This window comes from Setaria italica, chromosome III (genome assembly GCF_000263155.2).
Source record: "Setaria italica strain Yugu1 chromosome III, Setaria_italica_v2.0, whole genome shotgun sequence".
NCBI classification, from domain to species: Eukaryota; Viridiplantae; Streptophyta; class Magnoliopsida; order Poales; family Poaceae; genus Setaria; species Setaria italica.
In genome coordinates, this window is record NC_028452.1 from 20,821,444 (window position 1) to 20,842,612 (window position 21,169).

Sequence of the window (21,169 nt, forward strand, 5' to 3'; positions counted from 1 at the left end):
ATATTACCCACATATGCCATTATTAAAAATAACATGAGGTAACACTACATTTGAATCCAATCACCTTAATTAAAAATATACAACAATATATGAGTCTAAATCATCTATTTCTTACACTATTCATATATGATATAATAACTAAGGTATATACGCATGATGTGCGTCACCATTTATAAAGATATAGAGCAAGTGATAAGAATATAGATTTCTATGTTAAAATTATAGCTCCAACTTAGGGTCCATTAAACAAATTCAAGCACATACCTGCGATGCAAAGTGAAAAGTTAAATATTATAAATGTGGATGCAAATATTATAGTGAAAGTTCTATCACAATTGGATGAAGATAATAAATATATATCTATGTAAGTATTGTGTTCGAATATTTAACAAATGAGATGTACCTCATGGTAAAAGTTTCGTAGCAATGTGGTCTTATTTTTTTCATTGGAGACTCTGCATTAGTTCCCATGAGACACGCTAGAAAAAAAAGATAAATCCTCAAAATTCTCAAAAAAAAATCAAAAACATGAAACACCAATCATGTAAACTCTAATAATCATAGTCATTGATCTATTATATTTTCTAAAAAGTTACCCACCACTATTATTATGAAAATATTCAAAATAAACTCCAATTCTATATATAAATTACTGAGGTCAGCCATTATAAAAATAATCTAAAATAACCAAATAATTTTCATCCAATTTACCCATACATATCATTATAAAGCATAATTTAAATATCATTCTAAATTTGTATCTAAGTTACCCACGTATGTTGTTATTAAAAATAATATAAAGTAACATCTAAATCATGATCTAATTATCTTCGTGTGCATCATATAGAAATATCAAAAAGTAAACTAATATATGATTCTAAATTACCTATTTATATTATTGTTAATATAGAAATACTAAGTTAAAGTATATACACATGATGCGTGTCACCATTTAGACCATTTAATGTATTTGAGGAATTGATGAAAATATTGATTTTTATGCTAAACACAATGTATGGAGGTGTGATACAAAATGAAAAAAAGTGTGAACATGGATCAAAACGTTTATAGAGTAATTACTAATTAAAAATTAATCACAACTTGATAAAGATAAGTACGTATCTATATGAGTATTATGTTGAAGTATTGAAACAATGAAAGAGTAGTAGGTAATTTTAATTATCAATTAGGAGTTTAATTTCTAAATAATTTTCAAATTCAATAACATTTAAAAACACTAGCATGTGCGGGAGCACGGTTGATGGACTAGTTATGTTCTAGTCATTGTCATGAACTCCTGATTAGCCACTCATAAGCATCTTTGGCCCTTGGCTTCCATAGTTCCAAAACGTGCATCATTCTCCCAACAACAATTGCCCGGCTTAGTTTTAGTGCTAATTAGATTCCTTCCGGCACCGACAGTCTGGTCGCTGGAAAAGCAATGCCGCCATGAAGAAGATTGTCATCCTATACCCCACCATCCTCGCCAGCCACTTCGCCCCCATGATGCAGCTCGTTGACGTCCTCCTGGAGGAAGGCTACACCGTCGCGGTCGCGGTCATCGACATCACCATGGAACAAGACGCCACCTTCGCCGCCACCGTCGACCGCGCTGCCTCCTCCAGACGGCTGTCGGTCTCCTTCCACACGCTCCCTCGGATCAGGGACCCTCCGTTTGTCACCCACGGCGCGTAGGTGCTCCTCTGGTACCTCTGATACAGAAGTTGTCCAGTCTTCTCGACGTAGGATCGCTGAACCACATGTAGTGGTAGAAAGATAACTATTGTATTCTCTGATCTCCATGGACTAGCAAGCACAATCTTGATCTTGATAAGTTGCCATCAAACCCTCAATTCCCAGCGGAAAAGCAAGCACGACCTTCGGCGGAGCGCCCGACTCCCCCTTCTATGATATGCATAGGAAGAACAAGCATGAGACCCTCATCATGGAGAAGCACATAGCTAAATCAATTCATAATTCGAGTCTAAGGTTACATGGACGCACACCCCTAACAACTTATATAGTACCTAAGGGAACCAAAAACCTAAAAACTGGACTCTCACAAAATTTGGACTCAATCTGCCGTCATCTTCCCTTCTGATTTGCGGCGCATACTAAAAGAACCTTGGCTTGGGACTCCATCCATCACATGGGAAATCAAATTAGCTTTCCAAAGAGTACTCAAACGTCCAAAACGGACTCCATACATAGGAGATATGGACATCTTAATCCAGGGTTGTCAAGCTATGACGTGGCAATCCAAATTGAATTCAAATTTTCCAATCTTCAAACTTCTTCTTAATTCCGAACCAAATTCTTGCCAAACTTGAAGAATGAAGTCTTTAAATACCTTCTAAATTAATGGTAGAGTCGGATACGATAAATAAGGGCTTCTAGAATACAGACTCTCCACGTTTTACAATCCACGCTCGTCAACGTGACAGCCTGCATAGCCTTAAATGAAATTGTCATAACTCTTGGTACAAAACTCCAAATCATGCACCGTTTGATCAACTGGAAAAAATACTTGATAGGCTTTCAAAATATCATCTTCCTTCACCTTAGAACCTTCTGTACTGGTGCGCACACCTCAAGAAAATTGACGGACAGAACTAATGACCAAGCAACTTGACCTCTTACTCATCAACCTCGAACTCTTGAGGCGTTACAACAAGCGCCTCCGCGGATTCCTCTGCTCCATGCCTCCCGGTAGTGTCCACGCCTTGGTCGTGGACGTGGTCTCCGTCGACGCGTTCGGGCTCAGGATCCCCGTCTACACCTTCTACCTCACGAGCACGTCCACGCTCGCCGTGTTCCTCCAGCTTCCTTCCATCCGCGCGCAAGGCCAGCCAAGCTTCAGAGAGCTAGGAGACGCCCATCTCAACTTCCATGGCGTCCCACCCATGCCGGCTTCTCACCTCATGTCTAAAATGCTCGAGGACCCGGAGAGCGAGATATACAAGGTGGTGATGAGCCAGCTTTCCAAGCATCTTGAGGCCGACGGCATCCTGGTGAACACATTCGCTTCGCTGGAGGCTCGAGCTGTGGGATCACTCCGCGATTCATGGTTCCTCCCGGACAGTAAGTGCACGATACCTCCGGTTTATTTTATCGGGCCATTGGTCGTTGAATCTGGTGATGGGGCAAAAGGAAAGCACGAGTGCATCGCATGGCTCGACGAGCAGCCAGAGCAAAGCGTCGTGTTCCTCTGCTTCGGAAGCATGGCTGAGGCCAGGTTCTCAGAAGCCCAGCTCAAGGAGATCGCTGTTGGACTTGAGAATTCCGGCCACCGGTTCTTGTGGGTGGTGCGAGCACCGCATCACGACGAACAGGGAAGGCCGTTGGACCCGCCGATCCAGATCTTGATGTGCTCTTGCCCGAGGGATTCTTAGAGAGAACCAACGGCCGAGGCCTCGTCGTCAAGCAGTGGGCACTGCAGGTGGACGTGCTCCGTCACAAGGCCACAGGCTTGTTCGTGACGCACTGCGGGTGGAACTCAGTGCTAGAGGGGATCACGGCAGGCGTGCCGATGCTCTGCTTGCCGTTGTATTCAGAGCAGAAGATGAACAAGGTGTTCATGGTGGAGGAGGCTGGGATTGGCGTGGAGGTAGTTGGGTGGCAGCAGGGGCTCGTCAGGTCCGAGGAGGTGGAGGCCAGGTAAGGATCATGATGGAATCCGAGGAAGGGGAGCGGCTCAGGGCGCGGGTGACAGCGCACAAGGAGGCCGCGACCATGGCGTGGAAGAACGGCAGCTCGTCGCGTTCTGCGTTCAGCCAGTTCTTGTCGGATGCGGCGGGCATTGGGACAGGGAAGACGCGCGTGTAACTGCATTTTGTTACAAGCACTTTGTTCATCAGCACAACGGTTACAATTTGGAAATCACACTTTTCCTTTGCACTTTACTAGATGCTAGTACAACTGATCGCTAGTGCATGTGCTTCTCGCCATCTCCCACGGTTCCCACACCTTTCCCTGATGCCCCAACCTGGCCGTCGCAGGGCTGTACCTGCCATTCTCCACCTTGCTCCCCACCACCATCACGAGGCCGTTGCGCCTCGTCGCCGGCGTCAACCTCGAACGTTTTCAAGGTGTAGAAATGGAAACACACGATGTAGTAAACAAGATTGAGCACCAAGAGGAAGGTGACGAGCCAGTAGTAGTAGTCCAGCCTCCCCCTGTTGATGTTGTCCTGGAGCCACACCCCTTTGCTGGCGCTCTGCACCACCGTGACGAGCACCGTGCCCAGGTAGTTTCCCAGGGAGCCGGCGACCCAGAACAGCGCCGCCGCCGAGCTGCGCATGCTCTCAGGCGACTGGTCGTACAGGAATTCCATGTGCCCCACCGTCGAGAGCGCGTCGCTCATGCCGTGGAGCGCGTACTGCGGCACCAGCCAGAACACGCTGATGGGCACGACGGCGTTGGGGCTGTCCAGCAGGCCGTGCTCGGCGGCCACGCTGCGCCGCTTAGTCTCGACGAACGCGCCGGCCATGACGCCGAGGACGGAGACCGCGAAGCCGGCGCCCATGCGCTGGAAGTAGGTGATGCCCGACCGCCGCCCCGTGTGGCGGCGCGCGAGGGGCACGAAGACGCGGTCGTATAGCCCGAGGCTGACTAGCATGGTGAGCGTGGTGAAGATGATCATGGTTGCCGGCGGGATCTGGAAGCTCGGGGTGAGGTGGCGGTCCATGGTGCGCGCCTGCTGGATGGCGAAGGTGAAGTTGTGCGACGCGGCCGCGATGAGCGTGATGCTGGCCGCCCACAGTGGCAGCATGCGGACGATGGACTTGAGCTCCTCCACCCGGTGCACCGTCGACACGCGCCATAGGTGCGGCTCGCCGGAGTCGGCGACGTCGTCCGTCGTCAGCACGGCCGCTCGGTCCAAGAACCTTCACGTGGGACAAGTACCAGCAGGCATTAGCAATTCTATAATCTAAGCTCGGAGACGTTGGAGACCAGCCAAAATAAACAACGAGAGCCACTTGAGCTAAATGACACAGCGATGCACATGGGAGTATGGGACCAACGACTACTAAGGAGTCCATGGCACTTGCCTAAGCTGATCGGTGTGCAGCAGCCTGCCGTCGGCGGCGATGGGGGCGTCCAGCTCCTTGTTGTGGTACAGCAAGCCGGCGTCCTCCGGCACGTCTTCCTTCCTCTTCTTGAACGCCGCGACGACAACCTGCAGCAGCCTCTTGAAGGGGCTCCCCTCGGGCTTCACCTTCACGTAGAGCGGGTAGCCGACCACGAACGAGAGCACGGAGAGGAACATGGCGATGGCCGGGATGCCGAACCCCCAGCCCCACCCCACGTTCTCCTGGATGTACACCACCACCGTGAGCGCCAGCAGCACGGCGAGCCCCATGCTGAAGAAGTAGAGGTTGAAGTAGCTCCACTTCTGGTCGCCGCCGGGGCGCCTCCCGCGCTGGCCGAACTGGTCGGCGCCGAACGCCACCACGCAGGGACGGATGCCGCCGCCGCCGAGCGCAGTGAGGAGCAGTGGCAGGTACAGCATGGCGAGCTGCCCGCCGTTGGCGCGCTGGCACGTCGAGGGCGCCCCGGCGGCGGCGGCGGCACCGCACGGCGCGGGGCGGAGCGCGGGGGCGAGCGCGGACACGACGAGGCCCAGCATGCCGAGCAGGTACAGCGCGCCGCCCCCCGCGATGGTCCAGAATCGGCCGGCGCCGGAGTCGGCGACGATGGCGCCCAGGACCGGCGTGAACGCCGCCGTGCCGTTGAGGTTGGTGAGCAGGTTGGAGGCCTCCACGAGCGGCAGGTGCAGCTGCTGCGTCAGGTACGTGATCAGGTTGGCGTTGAAGCCGGCCGTGGCGAAGCGGTCGCAGATCTCGTTCGCTGCAGGGCATGATCGGAGTAGCATCAGCCGCGGTACAGTCAAAATTCACAACAAAACACTGACGAAATGTATTATAGAAAGCTGATTCATGAAAGTGCGAGTGCCGTGACCGCACCTAGTATGAACGGCATTGTCTTGAAGCCGCCCTGCTTCGTCTTCCTCGGCGACCCATCCTCATCGGCCGGTGCCGCAGTCGCCATGATAGATGCTAGTCGTCCGTCCTTACTCCTTACTGCCGTACTGGACTAGTTACGGTCTTACGGATACTGAGATACAGTACGAAACTGAAGTGGCAGTGGAGGCGCAGGTCAGGGCTAAAATAAGTAGCAATCCTCTGGCAGAATGGGCAAGTGGGCAGTGTAATCTAGTCCGCGACGACCAACCCGGCGTGCGAACAGCGACGCAACTACCAGAGACAAACGAGCGAACAGTGCAGTGGGGTGCAGCTAAGGCCACCTCCATCGGTTCTGGACTGCTGGTGACTTCGCCAGCGAACGTGAAGAAGAGAGGAGCATCGCACGTGGGGCCCGCGCTCTCTATCCCGTTCTCCCGCCACGCCTGCAAATCGATCGGCGATGAGCGAAGCGCTGGCCGGCTGGTTTTTTCACTGCTCATCGATTAAAAAACTCTATAAACTAACCTCCGCGCTACCGTTGGAGACGCCAACGAGTTCAGAACTAGAATTCATATCCGACAGATCACAGTTGTTTAGTGAGACTCGCATTCAGGAAAGTCAATTCGTCGCCGGTCCAGGACTCCAGGTCCAGCCAACCGAGGGGGACCCCACAAGTATTTCTAGCATCAGATTTACTTCTAACATAGGCTAGCAGGATGCCTCTCCATGCTTAAGAGACTCGCGCATCTCATCCAGGGATGCAGTCGTGACATTTTCTTTAAAACACCGTCAATACTACCCCTCCGTTCCAAATTATAGATCGTTTTAGCATTTCTACCTACATAATTCTTACTATATATTTAGACACAGTGTATATCTAGATAAGTAGTAAAAACTATGAACCTAAAATGGTAAAACGATCTACTTTGGGACGGAGGGAGTAGGTTATTACAGTGTAATCATCGCAGACGCCATCTGGCAGATCAAACAGCCACACATATAGGCTTACATAATCATACAAAGCACTTCTCGTCAAATAATGTGTATCAAAGTTGAAGTCTCTCCATTCATGGACGAACTCCTCAATGGTTCTCGTTCTTGACCGAGAGAAAGAGGAGCGAGAGAAAGGCACCGGAGGGACGAGTGTAAAGTAGTTGGAACTGTGGTTGCTTATCCCCGCATATCACGGGTTGCGTGTTTATATAGGGGCCATGAACAGAGGATTACATGGATGAGGGTTGTTGAGCCTGGTTCGGTTGCGTGGGATTACAAGCTTGAGTATCAAGAAAGATATAGAAGAGAAGGTAGGGGCAGAATTGTCTATTTACTTGGTCTGGAAAATGAAAATGAAAAAGAAAAGAATTGAAATAAATAAAAGGTGAGGATATTTCTTGAATAGAAAGAATTCACATGCTAAGGGTTGCATATCAAAAAATTTTGTTCCAAGGTGAGACCAATTTGGTTGCTAGTTAGCGGGCCGAGCTTGACTTTGCACGCGTGACCAGCGACCCACACACATCTCCCGGCCCACCTGCCCGCAACACACAACGGCACCTGCTGAGAGATGACGGGGCGCAAAGCCGCAAAAGCGCCCCCGTGCACGACAGCAACCCGGCGCGATACGGCTATCCTATCGCATTTTCGCACAGAAGCCAGACTGCCAGAGCGAACCAGACGGGACGGAAACACCAGCCAGCTGAGCCCCACGTCCGGATTTACCCACCACCAGGCCACCACGATTGCGGCTGCCAGCCCACAACGCGCCTGGACCGAACGGAGAGCGTCCCGGAGTCCTGGTGGGATGGAATGGAACTATGGAAGCATGGGCGCGGAGGCACGGGAGACCACCGTACCGTACTGCATTGACTCATCGTTGTCTCGCTAAGGCCTTGTTGGGCTGGCCTTGTTCGGCTGCAGAGGCAAAATCCAAAGGTTGATTAATTTCTTGCCAGGATTGGGTGGATGCCCTTGATGCCACCCAATCCCTGTGCGGTTTAATTCCCGGCTAATCCCTTTCCTCCATATCTTATTCGGTTAGGTAGGGATCGGCAGGGATAGGGATCAACGATTAATTCCAGAACTGCATTCAAGCTCAGAAGTAGACACATTATCAACTGATAAGAAGTACAAATGCATACACAAGGGATCAGTTCAAATTCCAGAACTACAAATGAGGCCATTTCATCACTAGGTCTAGCCTCTACGACAAACAATAAGAGTATGACCAATATAGGAAAAAGAGAAACAAGAACAACCGTACAACAAACATGTTCATACATCAATCTGAGTTGCAACATATATCATCTGAAATAGTCAAACCACAAAGCTGAACTATCTTGGGGATCAGCACAGCAACCCATGCATACATAGTCGAAATAAACAATAGGTTCATAACAAGCATTGGTCCGCCGAACAAACAAACAAACAAATATTCCAGCAAGTCTAAAATCTGAGCAAGAACGATAGCAGCCTTTCCACATGAAGCAACCTTCCCACATAGCATAACCACCATTGTCCTGCAGGATACAAAACACAGAGAAGTATGAATTAACAGAGTATCTTTTCAAATACTTTTGCAGTAACTGAACAAAGCTAGTTAGGATATTTCAGATTGCTACAGAAGAAAATACTCAAGCATTTTAGGAGTTGAATTTACATGCATCTGTACCAATTAACAGACCACAGCTAGTTCAATGTTGTAGTTAAATGAGTGGACATCCCAATTGAACCACACAGGATGCATGCTGAAAGTGACTGAATGCATAAGTATGATTGTTCTAAGTATGATTGTTAATGATACAGCAACAGGTATGCCACTATTCTAATGAACTTTCTCTATTTTTACCTATGATATTCTTGCCTCAGTTAAGCTTCTACTACTACCCCTAATACTCTTACTGCATGTTGACTCCTCGACTTTTGCAGTAACTGAAATAGAGCTAGTTAGATAACTAGCTGACTCCCTAACTTTTGCCTCAGTTAGCTCTATCTATGAATTTTTTGGAAGTGAGATCAATAGCATTATCAGATTGACAAGGAACAAAATACTGCAATATCTATGAATTTACATGCATATGTACCTGCTAAGCAGTCTTTTCAGGAAGTGAGATCAATAGCATAATCAGATTGCTAAGGAACAAAATACTGCAGTATCTATGAAAATACTCAAGAAACAGGTAGGAGAGGAGAGGGGAAGGAAGAGAGCACTACTAGTTAATGGTACCGGGTCCCAAGAAGTACCTTTAAGAGATGGTACTAGGTCCTAAGACGGTGGAGGTTGTTCTTCTCCGACTTGAACCAATGCAAGGATAATGTACAAACAAAAAGTAGAATATTCAAGAACTTAGCCAGCAGAGGTTAACAGCAGACAATTTAAGTTTTCTACAAGTAGGACTTAGCTAGCAGCAGTTTATAGGGTTAATCTAAAAAAAATCATAGGACTGTCTACTAGTATTTTCTATGGAAGAAAATATCCTTCTGGTATTCTTTAACGATAAATATTAACCTTACCTTTACTTGCAAATGGCATAACAAAAAGTACTATAGGATTAGGATAATTTATTTTCCCATGGATGGCTAAGCCATAACAGCAATAGCAGCCTTTCAAGCAAAGGAATCATGACATAGATATCTAGAAACTAGAAATGACAGGACTTTGAGCTGATAGTAATTGGAAGTACATATGTAAATATCAAGAATTGAAATTGATAGAAGGCCACAGTAAGAGTGCAGTCCGCTGTACCAGGCCCAAGCCAACTGCTACTACTTTTCATATATGTTGACCATAAAATAAGGTGTTTGGCATTCATGATCAACTAAATATGTAGAGTGGAAATAATGGTTTGGCACTCAGACAAATAAATTATACCACACCTAGATAAAATGATGCACAAAGTTAAAAAATTGATGACAAGTATTAAAGTCTTCATCCAAAAAAGGTACCAGTACCAAATAACAGAAATCAGGCCATCAAGATCAAGGCTTGATGATGATTGCATAGCCATCATTAGCAATTGCAAACTTGATTGTTTATTTAAAAACATGATAATCACTAGTAACAAGGTGTGATGATAACATCTGGATGATAAATAACATAAGAATCCCCACTAGTAAAATAAGGTTCAGAGACGATAACAGAAAGATGATGTTGTCACAAACCATAGTAACCAGCAATGCAAGTTCTAACAATGTTTTCTAGTTATTGCAACAAATCATAACTCATATGTTTCACATCTAATGGCAGCCTGCTACATGATAACAAAAATGCAACAATTGCAACTTTCATATTTGAGATCAAGAATATAGCAATAAATCCAACATTAGTTAATAACGAAGTCAAATCGATGCTCATCGCAACAACGACAAATCTTATTCAGGCCTACGATAGAATCGCACGAATTCAAACGACGCAATGACAAACCCTCGTCTCAACCCTTGGCTATCGTTCAAGCATACCGTGAGTTTCTAGCCTGTTGGGGGAGACTTGGTTATCGTTCAAGCAATTCCATGTAATAAGAAGTCAAACCAAACCAGAATTATTGATCCATAATCAAAGAGACAATGTGATTGTGTTGACACCCCTAGTGTCTAGTTTCAGTCTTCCTACGATGAGGTAAGTGTGAATTCAGGCAATTGGTGTACTGTTGATTTTGTTAGCAACTAGTTCGAACTTACAGCCATCTGAATTCTATACTGAATTGATCAGTTTGCATTCAGAAGATCTTTGCTTACATCTCCACCCACTGTGACATTACTCCTGCACGGCAAAAGACCTACAGTTCGGTCTTGAGACAAGCATCACCATCAACAGATAACACATTCAATTCAGTGCAGTGAAATAACAGTAGAGCACGACAGTTGATCCAATATTTAGGCAAATCAACAACTGCATTTTGCGAATCAAGAAATGCAAATCAAGAATCTTGTGCACACTTGGACTCTTGACAATTAGATCTGGGCATGTGAATCAAAACCCTAGCAGGCAAGGGAGAGAAGAGGAGAAGGGCGAGGATGGGTGACTCACTGTTGACGCTCGTTATTGATACACTTTTACCCCTGTTTATCTTCAATAATGATATGAATTTAATACCTAAACTATCGATCACACCTATTAAACCGGTCATTTTCACAACGTATTTTGGAGGATGTTGTGTTTTTGCAGGAAATTGGGCCTAAAACATATTTTTGGATAAAGCACTCAATGAGCATTGAACCAGACAAAGACGAAGGTCAAAGGGCCTAGAAAAGGGCCAGGCTAATCGGCCTGGTACCCTCAGACACCCCCTGGTGCCCATCTTTGGCAAGCAACCCTCCAACATTACTTAGGGGCTAAGTTTATGAAGATATGGCAAGGACCAGCTCGGCATCAAAGAGGAATCGGAGAAGATCAAGCAGAGATTTGGAAAGTCATTGAAGATCAATCTCATCCCGAAGCTACCGATGTGCCAGGCCCACATGCAAGTGAAAAGAACATTTCAGAGCACCTGAGAAGACTTGGAGATGAAACAGGACATGACAGGGCAAAAGGAAGGCCCAGGCCAGCCGATCGGCCTGGACCCTCCCAAGCCGATCGGCCTAGGGGTTTCCTTCACCCCCTTGCCTTCCAATTTTTGCCACGCGACCTCTGGACTATAAATACCCCCAAAAACCACCAAGCCCGCAGATTGGAAACAACGTACTCGATGTGAAGCAGCAGAGAAGCAGAAGGAGCTTGAGGGACACCACTTCAGAGAGCCGAAGGTCGTGCAGGGGTTAGTGTAGGCGAGCCTGTGCTGGCGTGATCACCCTGCGAGGAAGATCACGCTGGAGTTCTGGAGCTAGAAGTCATCAAGATCAAGGTAGGATCTCGGTGGCGATCTTGTGATGTACAATCATTCATGATAAAGTAATAGATCTGTTTGTATTCTTAGCAATCTAAGTATTTCCTTCTATGGTTTTATGCTCCATTGGGTTTGCTTGCTTTTCAATCTATTAATCGATGATAGATTGCTTAGGATGTTGTTGTGGTCGTGGTGATCGAATTTGCATGCCTGATCTACCAATGAGTATAACATGTTCTTTTGGTCGTACATTTAATGTACCTATGCTGATAGAAGGGATCGTGATGGGATCTTTCTTGTGTAAGATAGGGGGTTTCAGAAGCCGGACCAAAGGTGTAGATTTAAAGATGCTTTTTACTAAGATCATATATATGTTGTTTTGCTATCTATGCTTAGAATTATAATATATGCATAGTCTAGGTTGCTCTAGATTGGTTATCTCTACTATATCTGTTATCTGTCTATACATATTTAGTAGATTAGATCTGAATCACTCATCAACACCAAGTTCATCCTAACAATGCTAGTTAAAATAGATCTTATGCTATAAATTCCACGGATTGATAAACCTTGGGGAGTACTCTGAGGGAAGAGCTACAACTAATCTGTGCACTTGCGGTTCACAACTTGGAGTGCTAACAGCCATCAACACTCACTGGCGAGAAGACAGCCACCAAAGGGGATGAGTGCTTGAGGGGAGAAGACCGCGTGCCACCGATCTGTCGTGCCCCTTGTGGTTGCGTAGAGGAGACAACCGCCCTCCTGCTGCTTCACCCGCTCCGTCACCGCTGGCCGAAGATGTCGTGCAGAGCCGCGCGACATCTCCACGCCACCTCTTGTGTGCAAACCCACATCGCCTATCGTGCGGGGGTTCCTTCCACGCCAATGAGAAGATGATTCGTTCCTGGGCTAAGTGCAACAACATGGCCTAGGAAAATAGCTAAGGCCCACTCTACACGTTGAATGGACCACACCTGCTAATTAACACACTTGTGCTTTCGTCCTCGCTTCGCGCAAAAGGTTGCAACTGGAGTTAACAGCTTCCTACAACCACCTATTTAAGCTGGTTCGATTCCCTCTCCGTTTCCGGTTTGGGACTATCCTCGTGTCGCTACAATGTTTTTTAGCGCTACAGTGGTTGCGTGCTACCGTAGCCCGAATTCTACCGTAGCCCGAATTTGTCCAGCCTAACTGGCCCATGGGTTGGGATGTCAAACCGGGTAGGAGAGAATAGGGGTTTTGGACCTTGATACGACCCAAACCGGGGTTAAACGAACGTTGAGTTTTTGATGGGCTGGGATCCGAACCAGGACGGGGTGACCTGTGGATCGGGCCGCAATCCCGGCCAATACCGGTGCAAACGAACAAGGCCTAAGAGAGATCGTGAGCTCATAAACCGGGTCCAACCGAACCAAGAAGTCCAAGATGACAAGAACAAGAGACAGGTGTTCTCTAGGTCTCTCCACAGCTTTTCAATGGTTGTCTTTTTACGGTTATTTTGTTTCCTTTTTATTAATATAACAGGGCAATGTTCTTATCGTCTTTTCGAAAAAAAAGAGACTGGCGTTGGTCCGGCGCACCAATCTCGCCTGTGGCACCATTGCCTTAGTGCGAAAACCTACGGCGACTATTGGGAATTTGACTCCGCCAAACAGGAGAAGAGAGGAAACTAAATGAGAAGAAGTCATAATTTAAGGAGAAGTGTGGGAGTGCTTCCGGTGAGTCCCCTCCTCGAGCCTCCATGGGCCCTTTATATAGAAGAGGAGGGGGTGGCAATTAGCCCCAAGCTCCTTGTACGTACAAAATTTACAACTAGGCATTCCAATCTGTACATGGCCGGCCCTTCACTCTTAGGTTGGGCCATTTCGCCAAGTTGTCATCCTCACTTAAACACGCTACAACAGTTAGAAACTAGTGAGACGAAAGGTGGGGTGACCTGCGGAGCCCTTTTCCCCCAACAGGAAAGTGGCTTGAAATTGGGAACACAAGCTTTGTCACAGGAACGAAGTCAAGCGAATCAGCTGCCTTGTCGCACATTATTAAAACAGCTTGTCCTATCCACATGCCAAGCAAACGAAGTACCCGTTGGTTAGCTTAGCTAGCAGCTGCCTGTACCAAACAACGAAGTTGATAGTTGCCCAGCAATGATAATCCACAGATATTTCTACGAGCATTCGAAATCCACTTCGGCGCGTCCAAAATGGTTAGCTAGCTGCTGGTGCTCCCAACAAAAAGCCCCAGGTTCCGGTTCAAGTATAAAAAATATTTTTGTGAATTTTTTTAATCAATAGTCAATCGCAAATAAAGGTGACGAGAGACATACTAGTTAAGATAAGCGGCAACGGGGACACGGCAGACCAGACGCCCACAGCACGGGATGCAGGCCACCGCCTGGTCCAGGCCGTGGATGCACAGGTGGGCATGGTGCCCTCTGCGACACATCCTGCACCCGTCTAGGAGGAATCGACCGTCGACGACCTCTTTGCCATACCGGCTCCGCCAATTCTGCATCAACTGCCGGAACATCGTCAACGCGCGCGCCGGACCTTCGACATGTCTTTGGTACGCCGAAGTGCGCGACTAGCTATGAAGCTGGTTGTGCCAGCCCTACAGCGCGCCCAATGCAACTTGTGGCGCAAGTTGGGTGTCTCGGACGACGAGCTACGCCCTATTGAGGATATCCAGCAGGAATACATGAACTCGCACAAGTGGCCGCTCCCGGACCACATTATCGCAGCAATGATGACCCTCTTTGACCTGGACGATGAAGAAGCGGAACGGGTGAATGACAAGCTTCTGCAGCATGCTGGACAGGCAATTGATGACATCCAGGCTGAGCGTACTCCCTCCCAAGAATGAGAGCCTCGGTACCTCTGCACCGTTGGAGAACAGTCCTCTTCATGTATCCAATTCTCTTCCCGCACTATTTTATGTTTACCCCTCCACGCCCTGCTAGCTGCGACCTTCGGGCTAGGAGCTGCACCAGTCCTGCTGGCTTCGACCTTCGGACTTACTGTACGCCGCATCGACTTCGCCCTGCTAGCTTTGACCTTCGGGCACTGCACCTATCTGCGCAACGAATGTTAACTACAAACGTCGCTCCGAGATCCCCCTGCGCTAACACACTCCTATGCATGTCTGCCCCAGCTAACTACATCTACAACGAACGCTACACGACTACCAATGGTGCCGCAAAATTTTTAATATGCATATAGGAAGTTTCGACACTATCAGGTGGAATGTGCGAGGACTTAATGCTCCTGCAAGATGCATGATCGTTCACGAAACACTAAAATCGATGCCATGCCATATAGCGTGCCTTCCGAAAACTAAACTAAATCAAATCGATGCGGCCCTCGCTTCTTTCCTGGGTGGCTACCGCCTGTCCAACTTCACTTACAAACCGGCGCTAGGCACCAAGTGGGGAATCCTCATTCTATGGGATGTTAACTACGTTGACCTCAAAGATCTAGGCACCAAGTGGGGAATCCTCATTCTATGGGATGTTAACTACGTTGACCTCAAAGATATCCAGATTGGGCGCTTCTCAATTACAACAACAGTATCGGCCAAACAATGCAACTCCGAATTCACACTAACAACAGTCTACAGACCATCAAGGACGGAACTGAAAACAGCTTTCCTACAACACATACGAAACATGAAACCTGACACCAACACTAAATGGCTCATCTTTGGTGATTTCAACCTAATCTACAAGGCAAGTGACAAGAATAACAGACTGAATCTCCAACTAATGCGTCGCTTCCGAAGTACTCTAGCTTTTTGTGGCCTTAAAGAAATTCACCTACAAAATCGCAAATACACGTGGAGCAGTGAAAGGTGCCAACCAACGCTTTCGCGTCTGGACCGCTTCTTCTGCAACGAGGCTTGGGATCTCGCTTTCGACGATCACACTCTGCATGCTCTCTCCTCCTCACACTCCGATCATTGCCCCCTGCTGCTAGCAAAACTCTCTGGATCATGGAAGCCACGCCCTTTCAAATTTGAGAACTTTTGAACAAAACTGCCACGCTTCCAAGAGATAGTACAACAGGCATGGAGTCTACCCACGCATCATACAAAACCTTTCCACCGCCTTGGCCACAAGTTATACTCAACAGCTATGGCGCTTAGGAGATGGAGCAGTTCCCTCATCTCGGATGCAAAACTAAAACTACAGACGGCACAAGTGGTGATCCTTCATCTCGATGCTACGCAAGACTTTAGACCCCTCTTGGACGCTGAATTCGCTTTGAGAGCCAAACTCAAAAAACGTACTCTAGGCTGGGCGGTAATTGAGCGAGCAAGGAAACAACAATCATCACGCATCAAAAACCTCAGGGAGGGGGATGCGAATACGCGATACTTCCACCTTAAGGTCAATGCGCGTAGAAGGAAAAATTTCATACAACGGCCTAACACGAGATGGGCCCTCTCACATCAAGACAAGCAGGACATTGTGCATGAACACTTCTCCAACATAATGTTGACACCACAGCATCGCACACGAGACCTGCATTGGGATAGCCTGCAACACAGTCAGGTGGACCTATCCGACCTAGACCGCCCTTTCGACGAAAAGGAGATCCTGCACACCGTCAAACAGCTCCCGCACGAACGCGCACTAGGCCCGGATGGCTTCACAGGGATCTTCTTCAAGGCATGCTGGAACATCATCAGAGGAGACCTAATGGCGGCAGTTAATGCTTTCCACAACATTCGCTGCAACAACCTAAATCTCCTAAACAAAGCAAACATTGTCCTAATTCCTAAAAAGGAAGGTGCAGAAACTGTACTGGAGTATCGGCCAATCAGCCTCATCCATGCATTTGCAAAAATCATCACCAAAGCTCTAGCGCTACGACTAGCCCCGCACATGAACGCTATCATCTCACCTTGCCAGAGTGCCTTCATCAAGACCAGAAGTATTCATGACAACTTCTTATACGTTAGAAATATCACCCGTCATTTCCACTGAAATGCAACTCCAGCTCTACTAATGAAACTAGACATCTCCAAAGCCTTCGACTCAGTCCGCTGGGACTACCTCATCATCTTGCTGCAACACAAAGGCTTCCCTACTCGCTGGAACCAATGGATTATGGTTCTTCTTGCTACCTCAACTTCAAAAGTTCTGCTCAATGGCACGCCCTTGCCATCGATCCAGCACGGTAGAGGCCTCAGACAGGGAGACCCCCTGTCACCTCTCCTCTTTGTTCTGGCCATCGATCCACTACAGCACATTATTGTCCAGGCAACGGAGAGGGGCCTACTCACCAAGCTAGGAGGAAGAGCGGCAAGATTCAGAGCATCCCTGTACGCCGACGACGCTTCCATATTTGTTAAGCTGACACACAAAGACATCTCCAACATGGTGAACATACTGCAACAGTTCGGAGAAGCCACTGGTCTACGCACGAACCTACACAAGACTCAGACCGCACCCATAAGTTGCCAAAACATTGATCTTGACCATCTATTCAATGAACTGCTGGTTGCAAGATCAACATTCCCAATGCGCTACCTTGGTCTTCCCTTATCAACAAAGCACCTCAGGAAGGTTGAGTTCCAACCACTAATAGATAAAGCGGCAGGTAAACTATCTGCTTGGACCGGACGAAATCTAACGCAGGTCGGCAGATTAGCCCTCACGAAATCGGTCCTCTCTTCACAGCTGGTATACTTCCTAACGGTTCTCAAGGCAAATAATGAGGTGCTCCAAGAATTATACAAAATACGCAAAAAAAAATTCCTCTGGGCAGGCGACCAGCAGCTAACAGGAGGAAAATACAAAGTGAATTGGATGAGAACCTACCTCCCGAAACAGCTCAGGGTCTAGGCATACCAGACCTCAAAAAAGTCACCAGAGCCCTCCGCCTAAGGTGGCTTTGGTATGAGTGGACATCCCCAGACAAGCCCTGGGCTAACACAGAAACCCCATGCGACGAGACGGATAAGCAACTCTTTGTTGCATGCACGGTCATCACTCTCGGTAACGGCAAAAAGGTCAGCTTCTGGAACTCTGGTTGGTTACACGGCCAACGTCCAAAGGACATCGCACCACTACTCTTCGATATCTCAAGAAAAAAGAATAGGACGGTTCACGATGCCATCAGTAACAACAATTGGATCCCTCAACATCAACAACAACATCAGCACATCACATCTAGCTTCATTCGCCGAGTTATGGAACATGGTCAGGCACACAGAACTTCGACCAAGAGATGAGGATACTATCAGCTAGAAACTAACGAAATCAGGCATGTACACAACAGAATCGGCGTATAAAGCACAGTTCCTAGGCTGCACCGAAACACCGAACATCTCATCTATCTGGAAAACGTGGGCGCCACCAAAATATAAATTTTTCACATGGCTAATTACACAGGACCGTGTTTGGTCCGCGGACAGGCTTGCCAGACGAGGATGGCCACACAACGCCACTTGCGCCCTCTGCAGATAGACAATGGAGATTGGTCACCACATTTTGGCCGACTGCGGATACACAAGAAAAATCTGGGATCTAACGGCGACATGGATTGCGCAGCCTAATCTCAGGCCAAGCGCATGGCAACCCTCATCCAATGCACTGGAATGGTGGACTCACATAACCACAACACCGGATTCACCGCGTAAGGCTCTGAGAAGTCTAACTCTACTCATCATGTGGGAGGTTTGGAAAGAACAGAATGAGCGCATCTTCAATGCACATGAGAGTTCTACAACGACGTTGCTGGCAAAAATCAAGGAGGAGGAGTCAGCGTGGATGCTGGCGGGGCAAAAGACCTAGCGTTACTCGTAGCACGAGAGTAGTCCTTATCTTCTTGCATGGCTATCTGCTCGGCTGGCTGTTTGTTTTTCCTCTTGATTTTGTTTCCTTCCTGTAAACTCCTGCTTTACCAATGCAATAGGCACAATCTCGTAACCGTTCGTAAAAAAAAAAGATAGAGTAGCTTGTAACTATTTTACCGAAGTCAAACTCTTGATATAAATTAGGTTCATACCCAAATTAAAAGCAATGAAGTGCCAGCTGTTAGCTTAGCTGGCAGCCGTTCGCAAGTCAAAAGTGAGGGGTTCGATAAACCCAACACCCCAAGATATTTTTGCCTAAAAGTATTGTTTGTATAAACCCATACTGAAGCAAATCAGTGGTATACATCCAAGTTGAACATGGTTTCCGCCTCTTTCTCACTTCTTCTTTATTTTTTTATTACCGAAATGGCTAGAAACAGATTAACATGAACATGAATTCAAACAAGGCATGAAAATGGAGTGAGGTGCGGCCCAGACGAAGCGGTTGTCATCATACTGGACTGACTGACATCGCAGTTGCAAGCCTAAAGAAAGAGCTTGCGGCCCAGACCAGAAAAGCCGGCCCATGAAAGAGCACAGTCAAAAAGCGGCTCAGTCCGTGCATGACACTCATCATGCCTATTGCCTTAATTTAGTATTTTTATATTAATAATAACTTACATAGGTAATTTGGATCCTATATTAGTTTATTTTTGGAGATTTTCTTTATGATGCGTGTGGAGATAATTAGACTAAGATTTAGATGTTTACTTTAGTTTATTTTTAATAATTGTATACATGCATAATTTAGATATAAATGTAGAATGGAATTGATAAGTTGTTCTTTATAATGACATGCATGAATAAATTGGATGAACTTTAGATTATTTTTTATAATGGTAGAGCTCGATAATTTAGATATAGCTTTAGGCTTTGTTTTGGAATATTTTCATAATGATAGCGGCGGGTAACTTTTTAGAAAATATAATAGATCAATGACTATGATTAATAGAGTTTACAGGATTCATGTTTGTTGTTTCTGATTTTTGTGAGCATTTCTAGGATTTGTTTTTTTTCTAGCGTGTCTCGTGAGAACTAATGCGGAATCTCCAATGAAAAAATGAGACCACATTGCTACAAAACTATTGCTTTAAGCTACCTCTCATTTTTTAAATATTGGAATACAATTCTTATTATAGAGATGTATACTTATTATCTTATCCGATTGTGATAGATTTTAGTTACTAATTACTCTATAATATTTTCATCCATATTTATAATGTGTTAACTTTTTTGATGCAAATATGCATCTAAATTTGTTTAATGGATATTAAGTTTGAGCTATAATTTTAACATAGAAATCTATATTCTCATTATTTCCTTTATATCTTTATAAATGGTGACACATCATGCGTATATACCTTAGTTATTATATCATATACTAATAGTATAGGAAATAGATGATTTAAAATCATATATATTGGTGTATATTTTTAATTAAGTGATTTGGAATAAAAAGTAGGGTTACCTTAAGTTATTTTTAATAATAGCATATATGAGTAATATATATTTAAATTTAAGGGGTTACATTAAAGTATTTAGCTATGGACAATTTAGTTGCAAATATAGAGGGTTATTTTAAATATTGTTTATAATGGCATAAGTGGGTAATTTTGATGAAGATTAGGGGGTTACATTAGTTTATTTTACGTAATGACAAAGATGGGTAATTTAGATATAGATTTAAGGGGTTACTTTAGGCTATTTTCATAATGGCATAGGTGAGTAATTTTTTAGAAAACATAATAGATGTAATGGCTATGATGAGTTGAGCCTGGCTAAATATTTTGCTTTTTTTGAGAATTTCTAGAATTTCTCTATTTTTCTAGAGTCTCTACCTAAAATTCTAGGTGGCTTCACCTAGAGGTTTTAAAAGGAGGCTCCAATTAGTAATAGTAAGATCAAGAACGACCTTCTTTTAATGCAATCGGCATTATAAGTACTACCTCCATCGCAAATTACTACTCTTTTTTGCTTTTCGGCTTTTCTAAGTACATAGCATTTACTACGTATTAGACATAACATATATCTAGGTGCAAACTAATAATGTGGGATGGAGGGAATACTAAAATTTTCAGTCATGCTTGTCCGTTCGAGATTTCTGTGAACTTAATAAGAGTTTTGTACCCATCACCTGCCAACTTTTCCGAGAAAATGGAAACAGGTTGCAACATCCGCTTAATGTTACAACATCTTTAGAACACAAGATTCACACTACTGGAGTTGCAAGGAAATTTCATAGGGTGTCATCCTTAGTTGCAAAGAGCCACTACAAAGGAAATTTTCCTGCAGGATTGGAATCCTTCAAAATATCTATGATTTTCCTTTGTTTGAAAGGGGGCCTCAATGTTCATTATCACAACACATCAGCAGTCCCCTACGGCACATCATCTGCCAACTGAACTGCTTAACTGTAGAAGATACAGTCATGGACTCATGAGCAGCGTGTGCTGCTTTGCCATGACTGCTACCAGCTGCACGGCTTCGTTGGCAGAGTTCAGATTAAGTCAACTGGCGGTTGTGTGTCCA

The 21,169-nt window shown here is 45.9% G+C and overlaps 1 protein-coding gene and 1 pseudogene across 1 annotated transcript; one reads left to right on the forward strand and one right to left on the reverse strand.

Annotated features, from left to right (window-relative positions):
* Positions 1 to 1,449: 1,449 nt before the first annotated feature.
* On the forward strand, positions 1,450 to 3,825 carry LOC101776337 (annotated as a pseudogene).
* Positions 3,826 to 3,871: 46 nt separating this feature from the next.
* Positions 3,872 to 6,180, reverse strand: LOC101780374 (protein NRT1/ PTR FAMILY 3.1). Its single transcript, XM_004962039.3, has 3 exons — positions 5,967 to 6,180; positions 5,052 to 5,850; positions 3,872 to 4,886 (listed from the first exon to the last, which is right to left on the reverse strand). The coding sequence occupies exons 1-3, from the start codon at positions 6,049 to 6,051 to the stop codon at positions 3,926 to 3,928; spliced, it is 1,845 nt and encodes a 614-aa protein (XP_004962096.1). The 5' UTR covers positions 6,052 to 6,180; the 3' UTR covers positions 3,872 to 3,925.
* Positions 6,181 to 21,169: the final 14,989 nt, after the last annotated feature.

What these genes read in the sequence shown, in the direction of transcription:
- LOC101780374 (XM_004962039.3), bottom strand. Translation starts at nt 6,051, where the DNA reads ATGGCGACTGCGGCACCGGCCGATGAGGATGGGTCGCCGAGGAAGACG. An exon ending in GACAATGCCGTTCATACTAG is followed by an intron (nt 5,851 to 5,966) that starts GTGCGGTCACGG and finishes CATGCCCTGCAG; the next exon opens with CGAACGAGATCTGCGACCGC. An exon ending in CTGCACACCGATCAGCTTAG is followed by an intron (nt 4,887 to 5,051) that starts GCAAGTGCCATG and finishes TCCCACGTGAAG; the next exon opens with GTTCTTGGACCGAGCGGCCG.